The sequence below is a fragment of the Ictidomys tridecemlineatus genome, chromosome 2 (genome assembly GCF_052094955.1).
Source record: "Ictidomys tridecemlineatus isolate mIctTri1 chromosome 2, mIctTri1.hap1, whole genome shotgun sequence".
In the NCBI taxonomy this organism is placed as follows: domain Eukaryota; kingdom Metazoa; phylum Chordata; class Mammalia; order Rodentia; family Sciuridae; genus Ictidomys; species Ictidomys tridecemlineatus.
This window is the reverse complement of record NC_135478.1, coordinates 127,017,232-127,035,745: the sequence shown is the minus strand read 5'-3', so window position 1 is coordinate 127,035,745 and position 18,514 is coordinate 127,017,232. Positions and strand designations below refer to the sequence as shown.

At 41.7% G+C, this 18,514-nt stretch overlaps 1 protein-coding gene across 4 annotated transcripts in view; it reads right to left on the bottom strand.

The window, feature by feature from the left end:
• Positions 1 to 2,665: 2,665 nt before the first annotated feature.
• The window catches only part of Ddc (dopa decarboxylase), a 119,816-nt gene continuing 103,967 nt past the window's right edge, over positions 2,666 to 18,514 (bottom strand). For all 4 annotated transcript variants that reach the window (XM_078039747.1, XM_078039748.1, XM_078039749.1 and 1 more), the window contains exons 11-15: positions 15,705 to 15,724; positions 11,722 to 11,820; positions 8,870 to 8,971; positions 5,026 to 5,244; positions 2,666 to 3,097 (exon numbers count right to left, since the gene is read on the bottom strand). In XM_078039747.1, coding sequence (XP_077895873.1) covers positions 5,044 to 5,244; positions 8,870 to 8,971; positions 11,722 to 11,820; positions 15,705 to 15,724 — 422 coding nt within the window. In that variant the 3' untranslated portion in view covers positions 2,666 to 3,097; positions 5,026 to 5,043. The remainder of the gene's footprint in view (positions 3,098 to 5,025; positions 5,245 to 8,869; positions 8,972 to 11,721; positions 11,821 to 15,704; positions 15,725 to 18,514) is intronic.

Below are 18,514 nucleotides of genomic sequence, written 5' to 3'. Positions count from 1 at the left end.
CTTCCATTGGGCAAAAGCAGAAGGGTGGATTTTGTAAGGTCAGAATAGGGAAGCAGGACGATAGAAAAAGAACTGATGGGTTAACATCAGGTTATGTCAAGTTACACTTTTCAAGTAAGGGTTATAGTAGAGGGACTTGCTTATTCTGCTGACTCAGGTAAACTGAGTTCTCTCCAATTAGTTTCGGTAAATATCCTGTTTCCAGGAAGAACTGGTGTGTTTGGGGATCCTCTACTTCTTTAAAGTTTCAGTTTGATTACAGGGCACTTGGCATGAGTGACTCCATTTTGGTTTGGTCTGGTCTGTTGGGGCTTAGTGAAGGAGCTCAGCCCAAAATAATGGTCTCCCATAATTTTTCCTTAACACCTGTTATGGGGCAGGGCAGAGTGGGAAGGAACAATCTGCTTTGGTTATTTTCCTCCAGAACCATGCTACCAACCTGAGCCTGTCCTCTTAGGTGCTTCTAGTTTGATATGTTATGGGTTGAATTGTGTCCCCCACACAGTTATGTTGAAATCTTAACCCCTAATATCTGTATATCTGACCTTATTTGCAAATAGTGTCTTTAAAAAAGAGTCTTAATCAAGTTAAAATGAGGTCATACTGGATTAGGGAAGGCAGTCATCCAATTGGTGTTCTTATAAACACAAGGAAGAGATACACAGAGGGAAGATGGCAGGCACAAGCAGATTGGAGTGATTCCTCAGAAGCCAGTGAATGTCTGGGGTTTACCAGAGTTGGACCTGGAAGTGACATGGCCTGGTGACAACTTGATTTGGGGCTTCTAGTCTCCAGAACTGTAAGAGAATAATTTTTCTTGTTTAAAGACTCCAAGATTGTGATTCTTTGTTATTAGCTCCAGGAAACTAATACCTCTTCTTATAGCACCAGAGGAGTTGTAAAGGGACAGGATCATAGGGCCTGTGGGGCTGATTTTCCAGGGTTCAAGTGCCTACTCTGCAGCTCACCAGTCACTACCAAGTGCTGTTGGGAATAAACATAGTCAGTGCCTCAACAGCAGTTAGACCATTGCCTGGGCCCCAGTTAGCACTGCCTATGTGTTGGGGTTGTTATTATGTCGAAGCCATCCCTTTGTAACATGGAGGTTGCCCTGATTAGAGGTTGGTACTAAAAACTAACCCACCTTGTTGTGGTTTTTCCACATTTTAAGCTCCTTAATCTTGCTATTTAATAATGTAGCCAAATTCTTTTTTATTTTCACAGAATATCAGAATCTCAGGCATAAGAGAGGGCTTACATAGAAGGTTGCCTACTTTCTAGTCCAACTTCTGTCTCATGCAAGAATATTCTTTACCCCTTCCCAAACCTTGATTTTTCCCATCTCAACTTGAGTCTCCACAATGGTGGAGGATTCTCTCCCTTATAAGAAAACATATTCCATTTGCTGATGGGTTGACTTTTAAGTTTTTCTTCATGTTTAATAGACCCGTCTTTTTATCAGTCACTCTTTGAAGCTACAGAGAAGGCTTTCCAAATTAAAGTTTGAAGACAGCTAATCTCCTGCCTTCCATCTGTGCAATATCTCTAGTGCTACTTCTGCCTAGGCCCCTGTCTTGAATTTAGGTCTCAGCCATCTTCCCAAAGTACATTTATGATCCAGGCTGGATGCAGATGCTGCAAAAATCTGAAGACTAATAACAGTGACTAGTGGCTCATCTTGGAGTCTTATAGCCTTACCACTGAGCCATGTTCCCAGCCCTTTTTATTTTTTATTTTGAGACAGGATCTTGCTAATATGTTTAGAGCCTTGCTAAATTGAACTTGTGATTGGTCTTGAACTTGTGATTCTCCTGCCTCAGCCTCCAGAGCCACTGGAATTATAGGTGTGTATCACTGTGCCAGGCTTCAGCAATCTTGCCAGGCTACAATAATCTTAACACAAGGGCATACTCAGGTGCAAAAACATCTCATTGTAAAATTTAGGTGCTCCAGCCTCAACTCAATGATCTGAGGTCTCCACACCCACTGGTCCTACCACATATAACCCCAGTGGAGCCTAATGGACCATCCCATGTCCCCACCCCATGACAGAACTCAGATCTGGTTCACTGATGAATAAATATCCTCCCCAAATCAGATGGAGAACTACATAGCATCTGGTGAATTTCCAGATTTAGGAATAACAGATCATATCATTCAATTACATTTACATAGTTATCAGTTATTATCTAGAGGATAATAACTGACCTTAGAATAACAACACATATTTCTAAAAGAAAAATGGTTCCAAATAAAGATAGGAACTTATTTCAATAAATACCACATCCTTATTAGAATTTATGTTTCTATGGGTGCTCTTCCATTGCTTATTAGTCATGATACAATATAGCAGATGGATTCATCAGACAAGAAAGCCATGGCCCAGAAAGTCATATAACTCTTGAGCTCATTGTTTGAATCCAGGTTGTCTAGTGTTCTGAATTTATTTCCCTAGAAGTTGAAGTCATCTCCAAGTAAGATGTGCATTTGAATGCATCTAGAATAGTTTTTTTTTAATGCATACAAGGCTCTCAATAACATATGTTTGAAAAAATGAATGAATTTGATAATATTCAAGAATGCTGTTTTGGGCTAGTTGAAAGAATAAGTTTATATCAAAAGATTCCATTGATATAATGTAGAATAAGATGATTACCCACCACAATTAGCATTTTACATCAACTGTTTATTAAGCATTTAGTCACATGACAGGATAATTTAGGAGCACAGGTATAATCTCTAGTTATGATCATAGACTGCCCTGGAAAATATTTCAATAAGCCTCTTTTGCCACACTGATTGATTCAAAAGCATGAAAACTTATGATTTTTAATCACGAAAAAACATAGTTAAATAAGAAATGAAAACTGTAGTTACTAAGATAAACTTTCCATATAGTAAATATTTCTTCACTGATGAGAAGCTATGACAGGTCTGATTAACTTTGATTAATGTTAAAAGACATAATGACAGGTGTCTGGTTAACTTTGGAGCAAACCTGGGAGGTCACATACAAACTCAGTTCCACAGAATCAGGATGATATTTATTTTCTTCTTATTTCAGTTTTCAGATATATGTCTTTTCAACTTTTCATCTCTATAGAAAAAAAAATACAATGAGCATATGGCTACATTAAGAAAATAAAGAATAAAAATTTGCATACTATTTCTCCAGTGAAGAAGGTCAATTGTAAATGTAAAATAGTTTGAATTGAAAGAAAGGAACTTTTATTAACAAACTGACAAATTTTATCAACATCAAATAGACTCTCTAATTTCCCACCCTCTGTAAAATAGAAACAGCTCCTACTTTCTCTTAGAACTGTGATTACCTAAAAATGATATGACAACATCAAGTAGTTACAAGTAAATAAACCCAAGGTATTAAGATTTTCATTATTCCAATTAATCTGGTCAAAACAATATACATGCATTATAATTTACTATGGTATCCTCTATATATTGGTTAGAAAATTGAAGCTTATTTTTACCTTTTGAATCTGCAGCAAATAATGACACCACAGGAATTATGATTTCTATTGAAAATATGCCTGTGAGCTACAGTCTCCCCACATGTTATTTTCCAGAGCTATAGTCTCTCGGTGTATCATTTTGAGCATATGGGAATAAGATTCTGACATAATAGATACTTGTTAGATATCTGCAAATATAGGTTTGCAGAAAGGATAATCAGTAGTACTTGCTTGTAGGGTTGCTTGTTTTGTGTATACTAACATATGCTTAGAGCAATGGAATACTATCAAAGTATGAGCTTCTCCCTGATACCTTCCAGATATTGGATGTATGATCCAGTTGTTCTGGGGAGGGAAGTCTCTTAATTTAGGCGTGGAGGAAGGCCCTTACCACACCAGGAAAAGGGCCTTGTATTACTGGGCATATTTCCACTGAGAAGTTGGTTTCTTTGGCCTCACCTTACTGAAATCGACCATCCATAGGCCGTTCACTCATGTAATAAAATACAATTTTAAACTATTGGATTTTTTAAGCACTGTATTTCAGGAATTCTCAATTAAAATTAGGAGCAAGGAAGATAAAGTTGCATGCAATTGGTCAAATAAATTACACTATACCCCTACGTTCTGCATCTCTGATGGTTTATGAATGAGGTCAATGGAGAAATGAAGAGGAGAGAGACAAAGACAAACAGAGGTTGGGGGGGGGTGTCTACTACCCTTCCCCCAAATGGGGCAAAAAGAAAGAAATGACAGACACAGAAAAAAGTAGAAAATTCCAATTGAATGACATTCTTGGTGGGGAGGGCTGCTGTTGGGTGTGTTCTTGTTTTTTAAATTGGTGCATTAAAATCATATATAATAGTGGAATTCATTATGCCATATTTGTACATGCACATAACATAATTTGGTTGATTTCATTCTCCAGTACCTTCCCTTTCTGAATGATATTCTTAAAATAATCTAATGAAGTCGTTTAAGATTGTTTTAACTCCCACACATATAATTTTAAATAGTCTTCCTGTTGCCAGTGCTGCGTTTGCTTAAAACATTGTCCTTATGAGTTACCTGTGTGCTCCCTGCAGGGCTTAATTGATGTAGTTAAAACCCCTCATTATTACCAAGAAGCCCAGTTGTCTAAATAGGCTCTTTCTCTAAACCATCAAGACCTGGGTCCTTCCTGACAGTAAATTATCACTCACATGAAATTCCTGTTTTATTGTTTTCATTTATCTAAAGCTTGCCAGTTTGATATATAAGCTCATTATGATAGCAAGTTAGCTTAATAAACTGGGGAAATCTGAAGGGAAAGAATGATAGAAAACGATGTTCTCATTTAAAATAAATAACCGAAAATCTGTAGAGAATCATTACAGATAGCACTCTTTCCACTCCTCTGGACCAAGCATGATAGAATTTTCTCTGACTTTACCAAAGAGAAAACTCGGTCCACAGCAGCGCTGAGGGGCAGAGCCAGAACTGAGCCAGTCGGGGATCCCCACTCTGACCCTGACTCCAGGAGGACAGGATGTTCCTGGCACACACAGCTTACCTGCAGCAGGCTCCACTTTCACTCCTTCTCTGCTCTCAGCACGTCTTCCCCCAGCTCTCTGATGTGCTCCCAGGCGAATTGCACGTGGGCAGATTCCACCATGCGAGAGCAGATGGCAAAACGCAGCACGAACTTGTCTCGGAGGTGACACGGAACCAAGTGGATTTTTCTGGCATTGTTTATTCTTTGCAGAAGAGCTTCGTTCAGTTGGTTGGAACCCTGGAGGGAGGGATTCAAAGGGAAAAAACTACGTTCACTCCTCTGAGGTCCCCAAAATTCAACTCATCTCATCGTTGGGCAACACCAAGTCTGGTAAGACTAGGATGCCCCGTGAAAGAGGACCTTCCCAATCCACCTTTCATTTACAGTGTTTAAAAGTTCCATAAAATAATAGTAACACAGGCTAAAAGACCATCTCCTCTCCTCACAAAATCATTCCTCCAAGTTCTAATGTACTGTCTAAAGATGATCCCACCCCACACGGGGCAGGGTGGCACATACCTGTAATCCCTGCGGCTCAGGAGGCTGAGGCAGGAAGATAGCAAGTTCAAAGCCAGCCTCAGCAAAAGGGAAGAGCTAAACAACTCGGTGAGACCCTATCTCTAAATAACATATATATAAAAAATAGGGCTGGGGATGTGGTTCAGTGGCCCCTGAGTTAAATCCCTGGTACCTCCCACCCCCCCAAAAAAGATGACCCTCATATGGTCCAAGTTTGTTTAAGAAAAATGAAGATCCCTAGAGATGTCATCTACAAATGAATGAGTTTTGCTTTTTTTAATCTGCATATATAATATAAAATTTCATTAAAATTAGTAAGCCCTATTCATTTTATGATTATTGTTTTTGACCTATATCTTTATTTTTTTTAATTGATTTCAAATGAATGAGTTTAAACAACATGCCTGAGGATTCTGAATAGCACTAGAGTGGGAGTCTAAATTCGTACTGAAACACAGAGAAAATCTCAACAACAGAGAAAATGAAGCACAATAGTCAAGCTATTGTTCGAATCTGGGAAGATGTCCATGAACCACAGGATCCAGGGATCATTGGTGGCCTCTACACAGCCCCTTAGGAAGAGAACAGCAAACCAGCTTGGGGGCCAGGGGCCACATGCACAGCTCCTGCTGACTAATCAGGGCTGAGAGGTCTGTATCAAACAGTACATGGGAAGTCAATGCTTCCCCTACTAACCGCTGGTGCACTCAGCCAGCCAGGCTTATGGCTCTTCTTTGTCCTTTCTAGTTTCTGCCTCTGTCTAGTTTTCACATAGTGGCCCCCCTTCCTCTAAGTGGAAAATAGAAAGGGCTGGATGTAGAGCATTGCATCCTAGTCATATGACCCTTTTAGACTTGTGCTACTTCTTCTGGCCCTTTCTTCAAAGTCCAGAGAAAGAAGAAGAGGGAGGAGGGAAGTGCCCAGTCTACTTGGCAGTCCACTCTAGCTGAACACCTGCTCAATACTGGAAAATGGCTTTGGCCTTGGACAAATCCACCATGACTCTGGCTATGAGCTAGAATGTGGCTGCCTTCAGTGCCCAAGTGCACAGTGAAGGGGCCACAGACATTAGAGAAATTGCTGCCTTGTATGCCAGGTAGACAAATTCAAGGTGGAGAACAAAAAGAAGGAAAGAAGGGAGGGAGGAAGGAAAGAAAAAAATTGGTACTAAGGGAATGGAATTTTATTAAAAAGACTAAGTGTGAGTCTGAAATTTATATAGTGCAGAAAATGAAGGCAAATGATTTAGGAGGAAAAATTGCTTGCAATTTCCAAATGAATTGGACTAGATATGTGTAAGTAAAGGCAAGAAGGCAAACAGGAAAAATGGTCAGAGGTGAAAGAAAGACAAAAATAGCTGAATGAGACAGAGGAGAAGACTGACCAGGGTAAGGATGGAGGGAAAGAGAATCAGTTACACAATCACAACATCACATGCTGCAGCTTAAATAAAGAGCCACAGTGTATGTTAAGGTAGTATGTGATGTGGAGGACTTGAAACTCCTACTGGAGAGGAATAGGATGAGGAGAAAATAATGAGAATATAATAGTTACAGTGGCAGAAAAAATGAACCATAACATTTAACTAACGTGCTTCTTCAAGAAGAAACCAGATTCATGGGATGGAAGCAGCTTGTTAACTGAAAACTTCCCTGGGTTTCCTGCATGTAAGAGCCACACACATTACAGTTCACTTGAGAAGAAAGGACTAAGGCACAGATAGGTTTGGCATAATTAGTAAATTATGCCACTAGAATGAAAGTCTTAACCTTGACAAAATTATGCTAACTGAAAGAAGTCAGTGGCAAAAGCCAACGTATATTTAAAAGTCCATTTATATGAATGTCTGGAATAGGCAAATGTCTAGAGACAGAGATCAGATTAATCAACCTAAGCTGGGGAATGGAGGATGAGTGCTCATGGGTGAGAGTTTTGTTTTTTAGGGTGAAGATGCTCTAAAATTAGTGATGTCTGCACAGCCCTGTGAATACAGTAGAAATCACACAAATTGGCAATTTAAGTGAATTACATCTCAATAAATCATAAAAATTAAAATAAAAAGTTCCTGCAAGAATCCTGGCAATAAAAAACAATGCAACCACTTGGGGGCAGACAAGTCTGAGCAAAATGCCAGTCCCCAACTTTGATGCAACTGCCACATCATGTCATCTGCATAACCATGTTCTGGACACCATCACCCAAGGCTTCTCTCTTGTTATAAGGCCCCTCTAGTCCTGCTGCTTCCCAACTTTTCCATACCTGGATCTCATCCTCACTGCAAAGCTCCAAGAATCAGGTGAGGGAAAGGAGACAATACATGGAGAGGCAGTGCCACACTTTGAGTGACAGTACCATGACAATGACACAACCCAGTCTGTTCCTGTTCATGATTTCTGTCTGTGGTTGGAAATAGGAGGCCTTATGGGAAGACCTCAAACTGATTCATAAACCATAAGCCAGTGAAACGCGGTAGCATGTACCTCCCAATTACTTAGGAAGATTTCAAATTCCCCACCATCTGGGAAACACAGCAAGACCCAAAGGGTAGGGGAGCTAGGGGTTTAGCTCAGTAATAGAGCATTTGTGTGTGTGTGTGTGTGTGTGTGTGTGTATGTGTGTGTGTGTGTACCTGGGTTGGATCCCCAGCACTGAAACAGTGACAATAAAATCCTCTCATTGTATTAAAAGCCATCTCTGCAGATGTCTGAGAGTTGGTTGTTAATTCTCATCTGACTTCATTTACACCACAAAGATTAATGGGGTATGCATGCAGTACGCCATAGGTCCTTTTGAGAAATATCATCAAGAATCTTAACAAGATGACTTTCATCTTGACTCCCCAGGGCCAGACTCCTTCACCTAGTGAATGCACATGGAACACATATCCTGGAATACCTCACCCTCCTGTGTGGGGTCTTGTTGAGATATGGAGTCAGGGTGGCTAGGTTGGGGAGATTTACTTTTCTATCCCAGATGGGGCCCATGCTATAGGTCCACAGAGAAGCTCAAGTTAGTGAGGCCACAGATGGGTGTCCCGTAGAGAATTTCAGTGGTGGGACAGAGGCTTGGGGATGGAAAAGATAGGGAGAAATCTAGGACTAAGGAGCAAGAAGTCTACAAGTATGTCTCCAAGAAAGCTGAACATCAATGGTCCATGCAGGACAATCTGGGCAGGGCCTCCCAGGAAGCCAGATTTCCTCAGGGCTGTGGGCTAAATACCATGGTTTTTGTTCAGTGTTCCTGGGACGCTGATGAAGGCATCTGAGTGTGGAGGTCAGAATGGGACTTGCCCCTCTGTCCCATTCAAAGAAAATGATGAGGACGATGATAGACATAAACAAACCTTTAGCCGGAAGCAGACTAGCCCCATAGTGACTTCTGCACAGATCTCAAAGCGGGAATCCTGGCGCACCAAAGACTCAAACATATGAGCCAGCTGGACGTGCTTGAGAGAGAGAGGGGGAAAGGTGCTTGAGTTTCTCATCATCACTGAATTCAAAACTTAACCATCTAGAAAACCCTATTAAACTGCACATCCATAATTCATTTACATACTCTCTGCAATTTTCTTCAAGTGTCTGTGCTGTCCCCTCACCAGCTGTTCCCAAAGAAACTCATTCATTACTATGAAGAAAGGCTTCATGTCCTCAGAAAAAAAAATAACATCATTTTCTTCTGTTCATGGGGCTATTTCTACACCCTTGCCCCTGAACAATCTGTCTTTTATAATTTTATAACAAAATTGCAAAGAGGTGCTGGAACACTGTAGAAGATATAAAGGCTAACATTCATCTACCACTTCTTCCTCATGACAACTCACAACATAGTGATGGATACTGGTTTACAACCATTTTCCAGTTCAGGAAACAGGGTCAGAGAGTTAACATGCCCAATATCCTATTGTCATGCCTTCTGAGCTAGGATTCGAATGCAGCTAATATGAGACTTTCAGTTCTGCGGTTGGTGTGGCTCTAGTTCCATTGTGCTTGCCCCTGAGACACAGAAACCACACATACACCATCACATTCAAGAGCTGCCTTCCTGTCACTGAATAAGGTTGATGTCAACCTTACTTAACTCCTAGATGTTAAGAACTCAAAAACTGATTCGAATTATCTGTGATCCATGGAGAAAAACCTCTCGCGGATTACGAGTTCTCCTCCATTCAGAACCTTGAGCATCCAGCGTGCTTCTGGTCACCATCACGTGGTAGATGCACCAGAGGAGCTCTGCGCAAGTTCTGGACCAAAGCTTGTTGGGAAATAAGCAATCCCTCTTATGACCACCAGAGGGCGCCAAAGACTTTGGACTCAGGTATCCCCAAAGCAGGCTCCTGCCTAGGGAGGAGGTTTTGGTCCAGCCCTTTCCCACATTCCTGCTAAGGTAGGACTGGGAATCCTTTCAAAAAGAGGCGTGATGTGTTTATCACATGAGGCAGCATAATCACAGCTCATTGTCCTTGAGCTTATGGATGAAATCACTGTGGACAGATAAGCCACTTATGTTTTAGCCTTCTTTCTCCAAATAATTTGAATTCAGTTCTCCTGCTACTTTTCTCAATTAAGAACATAAAATACATTATTTATAAATTCATACACATGTTCCTTTTCTAGTTTTTTTTTTAACGATATAGACTCTCATAGTGCTTGATGCTCCATAAATTTTCTTAGAATGGGCTTGAAGCAGACGGGTACCAGTTTGTGGCTTCAAGCATTTAGCAAATGCTTGAAAATAGATGCATTTCTGCATCTCTGTCACAGGGAGGACCCTAACATATCTGACCCCTGCCCTTAGCTGCACAGTTGGTGATGCAGCAGCACCAGGACTTAAAGTTAAGCATTGTCATATCATTAGGGTTAGAAACTACAGGCATGCCTTTCCTGTGAAGCCTGGGGACTTTTGACCATCAGGATAAGGCCTTGGCTTAGAAAGGATCAGAAAAAGGAAGGACCCAGCTTGAAGTCAGTATGCCTCCTGCATCTGGCAAACTGGGTGGGCCTTAGGCAAGTCCTGGTTCATATTCAGGCCTCGGATTCCCCAGCTGATGAACAAAAATGGTAGAGTAGTGGGACTTGAAGTAGATCAGTGGTTGTCAAATTTAAGTGCATATTATGTGACTAGACTGCTTGTTAAAGCAGGTTGCTGGGACCTGCCATAGGCCACTGGCACTGTAGGTCAGGAACTGTGTTTGAGAACAATTGGTGTAGATGGTATCTATTCCACACCAACTCTAAGATTCTCCTATTTTGGCAATCTTCTGAAGAAAAACATATTCTCACTTTTGCTTCTTTGCTCACTGAAACTCACTGTGCCAAAAGTACAACCTACATAATGTTTTTACTTTGACCATTGTTATGTTTTGAATGTGAGATGTCCCCCAAAAGCTGATGTGTGAGACACGCAAGAAGGTTTGGAGGAGAAATGATTGGGTTGTGAGAGCCTTAACCCAATCAGTGAATTAATCACCGGATGGGATTAATTGAGTGGTCACTGAAGGCAGGTAGGGTATGGTTGGAGGAGGTGGGGCAATGGGCGTATGGTTTTGGGGTATATATTATTTGTGTCTGATAAGATATCTCTCTTTCTCTCTCCCCCTCCCTTTCTGATCATCATGTGAGCTGCTTCCCTCCATACTCTCTTTTACCATGAGGTTCAGCGTCACTTTGAGTTCTGAAGGAATAGAGCTGGCTGTCTATGTTCTGAGCCCTCTGAAACCAACCATCAGCTCTCAAATAAACGTTTCCTCCTCTACAATTGTTCTGGTCAGGTCTTTTAGTCACAGCAGTATAAAGGCTAACTAAAACAATCATCATCCTGGAGCTGATAACCTGTAATCCTAATAGAGGTGTCCTCAAAGATCCATAATTGTGCATTCAACAACCCAAAGTACAGTTTGCATCCTTTACCATATACAGCCCCAATCTGTGTAGTGACATTTCAGTCAACAATGGACCACATGTGCCATGGTAGTCCCCATGGACTGTATCTTCCAACACGGTCATAGTCATCCTAGTTTGTGCAAGCACATTTTATGATGCTGGCACAATGACAAAACCGCCTAATGATGCATTTCTCACAACCTATCCACGTTGTTAAGTGATGCATGCTTGTATTTACTTACTAAGACATCTGAATTCATTTCTAAGTCCCCTAAGCCCTCCATAGTATTACTGAGATAAAGAATGAAGACAGTACCTTGCGGATATGAGCCTGCAGTCCTTTGACTCCAAGCATTCTAAAGACAAACCACAATTTCAAAGAGCGGAATCTTCGACCCAGTGGGATCTGCCAGTGCTGAAATAAAATATAATATGGGGCATCAGTGCTTCCTTTCTAACCCACTGGTTGGCTTGTTTCTCTTAAAGGCAACTAGTTTCCTGTGTCTCCCCCACTCGGGCTGCACATTTTCCATCCTGGGGTATGAGCAGGGCCACAGAGGGAGGCTGCCTTTGCAAAGCCTCCTCTGAGGGAAATGAGGACAGGGACTATTGACTTGGGAGGCATTGATGATTATTGTTTTCACTCAACAAATGTTTGCTGAGTTCACACCTGTTCTGGGAAAGAGGCTCGACAGCGAGCTAATAGGAAAGATGTGGCCCTGTTTCTAGGAAGCTTACCACCAGCGGGGGCAAGCAGAGTTTTGCACTGGTGTCTCTGTCTGCAGGGATGGAGAGAGCTGAAACCCACATTTGTCTGCCCTATGCTTCCCATGATGTCCTGGCACTGTTTTCTAGACCAATACTGATTCCTTTCTTATCTCAGTGACTGCAGGGGAGTGACCCCCAAGAGCCCTCTACTGAAAGACATAGCATGTGTCCATGTGTTGGTCCTCAAAGAAGTGTTCCCTCTGCTTTCCCTTGAATTCCCAGACTTTCCTGGCTGACTGCACTTTGCATCCGGTGTGACCCTTGGAAGGCTGAAAATGTAACAAAGTAAGTTGGAAAAGGACAGGGAAGAGAAAGAAGGATGGGCTAATTCGTGAAGACCGTCTGGGAGCAAATCATGGCTTTTTTTTTTTTTTTAAATAATAATATTCTATGAGAACTTAGCGCGATGCTGATGGCTACTCTTCTGTATCTTCTCTTCCTTGAGGAATGAGAGAGGGCCCCCTGCTGGGTGCAGGGTGTCATGATAAGGTGAGGAAGGACCCCCAGACTCACTGGGACTGCCTGTCACCTGGGGCTCCAGAGAAGCTCAGCCTAAGCCCAGCACGGCTCCTGAGTGGAAGGGCATAGGTGTGTTTTAAATACAGTCACCCTCCATGCACTGGGGACGCCTTCCAAAACCCCCAGTGGAGGTGTGAAACCACACATAGTACTGAGCCCTACATATTCTGTTCTTTCCTGTACATGCACACCTGTGATAGTTGAATTTAGAAATTAGCCTCAGAGAGAGACAGATTAACACAATGACTAAGAATAAAACAGAACAATTGTAACAGTATACTGTAATAAAAGTTATTTCAAATGTACGAATTGTTATTTCTGGAATTTTCTACTTAACGGTTTCAGATTGCCCTTTATCATGAGTAACTGAAACCACGGAAAGTGAAACTGTGGTTAAGGGGGAATGACTACAGAGTGTGTAAAATGAATGAAGAGCAGCCAGAAAGCTTCTCAAGTTGCAAAGAGAAACATGGACCCCATAGCTAGGCTCAGAGGCGATTACAGTGGTTTCCCTCTGATTTTATGCGGGACACTGTGCTAAGTGTATTCACACTTCATCACATTTCATCTTCCTAACAGTGCTGTGGAATAAGGGGTTCAGATCTTCCCTTGATGGGATGGAAAGCAGGCACGGAGGATGACATGTCTAATGTCACCAACCTAGAATGTGGCAGAGCTGGAATCGTACCTGCGTACACACAGCTGTTTGTGATTTAACCATGTGTCTGCAAGCTGTTGGGAGGTTCAGGAAGAATTAGGCTAACTTACCTTTTTGGAAAATCTAAAAGAGGAACCTCTCACCACACAACTAACTAACAGCCAGTGAAGCAATGGCTCCCTGCCATTGTTCAGCACGGAGGTGGCGTTCCAAAACCATCCCTTGCCAAGTCAACCTCCTGACAATCGAAATGTGATCTAAGTCCAACGTTTGGAGGAAAAACAAGGCAAACGTAATTTTTATGACACTTGAGTGAAAATGTGCACAGTTTTATTGTTTGCTCATTCAAACGTGACTCCCTAATGCCTGTACTGCCTCTCTGAGCCTGACACACGCCTGGATGAGATGCCCCCGCCCACCATTCCTTTTCACCTGCATGAGACCAGAGTGTAACTCATCAGGCGGGCTGTGATTTCCTGTGCAATCAGCCTCACCTCCTGCTAGAATGTAAGTTCTGTAGGAAGGGACTCTGTCTAGTTCGCTACGTTATTCCTGGCCCCAAGCCCAGCACCTGGTCTGACTCAGAGCAGCCCATCCTCACCTTAGGGAATATTGTTGACTTACATACTGAAGCAATCAGCAAGAAAACCTCTTCTACCTTCCCACATGGGTCACCCAAAATGACTCCTGCATGTGGAAGTCAGTTTGTATTGTCTCTTAGGAGATGGTGGGGATGGAACCCAGAGCCTTGTGCACAGTGGGCAAGCACTCTACAACTGAGCTACACCTCTGGTGCTTCTATGTGAGTCTCCAGACATTAGTCATCTATTTCTTGGGACATTCTTCCTCTGTGATCAAAAATTTAAAAACCAGTACACTGAACCACTCTTGGTAAGCTACCAACATGTGCCAGCAGTTGCAGTTTCCTCATCCAAATAGTTTGGGGAAGGGTACAGCTCAAGGGGATGAGCTGGTGACCTGAGTCCTACGTTTTTTTCTTTCAATTGGGTTCTGAAATTTCTCTAACTTTTTTGAACCTCTATCTCCTCGCCTATGCAATGAGCATAAGGATACCTACTTTGCCCTTAATCATGTAAATTTTGGGCAAATGATGCTATCCTTACCTCTTTGGTCTTCAGTTCATAACCAGAAAGAATGCAAAATGACTTTGCCAAACCATATGTCCTGAACAGCCACCTCTTAGATCTAACACTCTCTCCTCATGCCCTCATTCAGACCTGCCTCACCCTGTTCACTTCTGTCATCCCTCACTTCCATGACTAGCCCAGTGGGCAACATTCTGTCATGGGAGTCCTCTCCCCTGCCTGGTGGCTCTGATGGTCTTCAGTTTGGTTTTCCAGTCTCTGAAGGAAACGATGAAATCATTCATGTCCACACCTCCCCGTCATGCCCCTCTTCTCACACACCCTGGTCTTTCTCCCTGGCATACAACTGGATGGTTCCTGGAAAACTTCACCAAAACTCTGTCCTAGGATAAACCATGATGGCTTGGGATGGCTTCCTGGTCCCCTGCACTCCCAGCTTGTAGCTGCTACAGGAAAAGGAAAGGAAAAGGTATGCCTTTGAGGCACAGCCCCTGCTAGCTTATCAGCTGGAGACATGCTGGCCCTGACAGTTCAGTCACACATAACCTCTGTCAGGACAGCTCAGCCCTTGCTTTGATGACATCTTAAGCCCACCACAAAAAGAATCGGCACAGATCACCTCTGTGTTGACACAAAAAGAATTGGGTACAAGCCATGAGGGGGAACCAGCCAATACCTCTTTTCTCCTGAGTGTCCCCAGCTCCTACTCATGTGATAAGTCTCCCAGCCCTACTTATTGTTTCAAATACCTTTCCAGAGTAAGGCTAGGACAATCCGGTATTTTCAAAATATACTTTATGGAACACTGTGTCAAATAAAAAGAAGAGAGAAGCAAAGCAATTTGAGGCAAGGTTTTGAGATAACTGTCCTTCTGTCTGAGCACCTTTGCTGGTATCTGTGTATTCTCTCACTCCTCAGGATGCCACCTCAGCAACATAACTGCAACAAAGAAAGAAGGGGCTGCATTGTCTCAGGAGAGAGAGCCTTCCTTCCAGAGGAATAGGGGTGCAGAAGTTCCTTCCCCCTGTCTAAGGGTGCATTCAAGGTTATTCTACCTAACCTGGAACCCCTGAGTAGTGAGCTCAGCAGATCCGCCCAGTGCCTGACAGAGCCCACCTGATTGGTTAGTTGAGACCCAATTAGAAGGTGCTCTGCAGAGGAATCCTGCTCAGGAGAGTGAGGGACAGCACACCATTCACATTTTGGATAATAAAGGACCTAGTTTGATGAGACAAGTTGTCCACTTACCCTGTAGTCAGTGATAAGCCCTGGAGAAAAGAGAAAGAAAAAGAAACCATTAGACAAAAAAATGTTAACATACGTAATCATTTTCATCTTCAAGGTAGATTTCTGTATCACAAACACAATCTTTTGAGGCAGATGAAAAACTGCCCGAGGGTTGACTGGGCCTGGGAGTTCCCTGTGGCACATCTCAAGGTAACAGATTCCAAGGGAGTCCTCTGAAAGCACTATGTCCAGGATGCACATTGAAAATGCTGAATTATTAATGAAGCACCATTAGTTCTGTTTTCTGCAGTTGCATAAGAAAGGAAAGCTGAGATTTCATGTAGTGCCCAGTAGTAAGTTACATTCAAATCATGTAAATCATTCATCATCCATTCATTCATACATGGGAAGGTGAATTGGTGATTCAAAGAGTGATAAAAATAATAAAGAAAAAAAAATGGAACCTGATGGGAGTATTCATCTCGGTATTCACAGATCTAGTTCAGCATCGGACGCACAGCAGATGCTCCATGAATATGTATCTATCGAGTCAGTTTCCTCATTCTGGATTCAGTGGCTCCACATTGGTTATGAAAAATGGATGTTTTGAACTTTAGTCTTCCCTCACACCTAAAGCAATACATCCCAGGATCACATGGGAAAAGTACCCTGGGTGAGGACTCAGATGAGTTTCTACAAGTAACCCTGTTAAAGGATCAGGTAAGAGTTATAAGGATATGCAGTAGTAGCTACACCGCTTGGTAGAGGAGTTACGAGCTATGGAAATCTTTTCCACCAGCGTAGGCCAGGCAAGGCACATTGTAGGCATCCCCTATTTCCTGTGCAATATCGACTGCAGAGTTCACCATGTTCAGCCAGGACAAGCAACCTAATAGAACCCACATCCACTACAAAGGAATGTCCACGCTATATTTACAAGAAATCTGAAGTCCTTCCCTGACTGCACCTGGCTCCCTGGAAAGACCAGGTGTTTTCTCAGCTAGGATAAGAATGGTAGTGTTGGAGAAAAATGTAGGACCATCAGTATCAGTCCCTTATTTAATGATTTGGAAAAGACCCTGATATGGAAGCCCACAGTCACATAGCCTGTCTCAACTCCTGCCCAGTTCTCTCATTCCTTTATACCCCGTGGTCTCTCATTAGTAACAGAGTTGTTAAATAAATATAACATCGATAGCAGAGTCATCAGAAGGAAACTGACAGTGATTCACAGAGGCCACGGTACTTGGCATGTTGTAGGTACTCAGAGAACTTGTTAAATACCCAGATGACTGTCATAAATGAAAAATGAATAAATGAGTTTATATGACTATTCTATCTAATATAGTAGCCAATAGCCACATTTGGCTATTGAAATTTTAGGTAGTTAAAACTACAGAAAATTAAGTAGTTTTTTTAGTGTGATGAACCACATTTCAAGGTTTCACCTGCCACCCTTGTCTACCATATTGGACAGTGCAAAATTATAGAATGTTTACTTTACTGTAGAAAATTTTATTGGACAGTGCAACTCGTAGTTTCAAAGACAAGGATTCAGACACAGCAGCTAGTATAGCCAAACACCATTGATGAAAGATGGAATTGGCTTCTCAGTGAATCTGCTTTCTTCTTTAAGGACTCCTTGAAGAACTGGCTCAACTTTGGAGCTTCCTTGAACAATCATTTACTGTAAACAATAATGAATTCCTCTAAACCATTAATTTCCCATGACAATGATCTTACTTACACTTAACACTGTCTTAAGAGCTTAATGTGTCTTAATAGGTCTTATGTGCCTACTGTCATTTATTTATTTATTATTTCATTGGCTCTTTTTAGCTAGACATGACAATAGAATTTATTTTTACATAATTATAAAAGGATGGAATATAATTGGTTCTAATTTGGTTCCCAGTACTTCCCCTTCCTCCCTCCCACTCCCTTTTTCCTTCTCTCTACTCTACTGAGCTTTCTGCTATTTACTTATAGTTATTTTTTGTTAAATTAGTGACTTGTGAATGTACATGATGGTGAGATTAAAACTTCATAAGATATATGTGGTGTAGGAGCAGCTTATAAATTTTAAATGATATATAGATAAAACAGTAAAACTAAACAAGGCATAAAAGAAGACTTGTTGAGAAATACAACAATATATCAATAATGTTGGCATTTGAGTGGTTGGATTGTGAAATCTTCTGGCTTAGCATTGACTGTTTTCTGTTTTCCAAATATAAACCTTTAATAATTAAGACTATCTGAAAAGCCTGTGTAACAGGAGTGACCACTTTCCCTTCTCACTAGAATTCTGACAGAACTTTCTGTTATAAAGGAAACTCTCATTTATTTTGACTCTAGCTCAATGTCTTCCACTAAGCCTCTGTAGAAACTAACTTGGTATCCAAGGGGAATTGTTCCCAGGACCTACTGTGGGAGTCAAAAATCTAAGGATGCTCAAGTTTCTTACATAAAATGGCATAGTATTTGCATATAATCTACATACATCACCTTGTAGATTTGAAATCATCTGTAGATTACTTATCATATCTAATACAGTGTAAACGCTATGTTAATATTTATACTGTATTTCATAGGGAGTAATATCAAGAAATAAGTCCGTAATTGCTTTGTTCAGGTGCAATTGTTTTTGTTTTTGAGTCTTTTTTTATTCACAGTTGGTTGGATTAGTGGAGCAAGACCTATGGCTATGTAAGGCCAACTCTACTGGCCCCGGGTAAGCTGAGACCACATGTGTGAAGTGCAGCCTCAACACAAGGGTTGATCATCATCCTGGTAACACCTGCTTCTGGGTGTGCTCCATTCACTCAGCT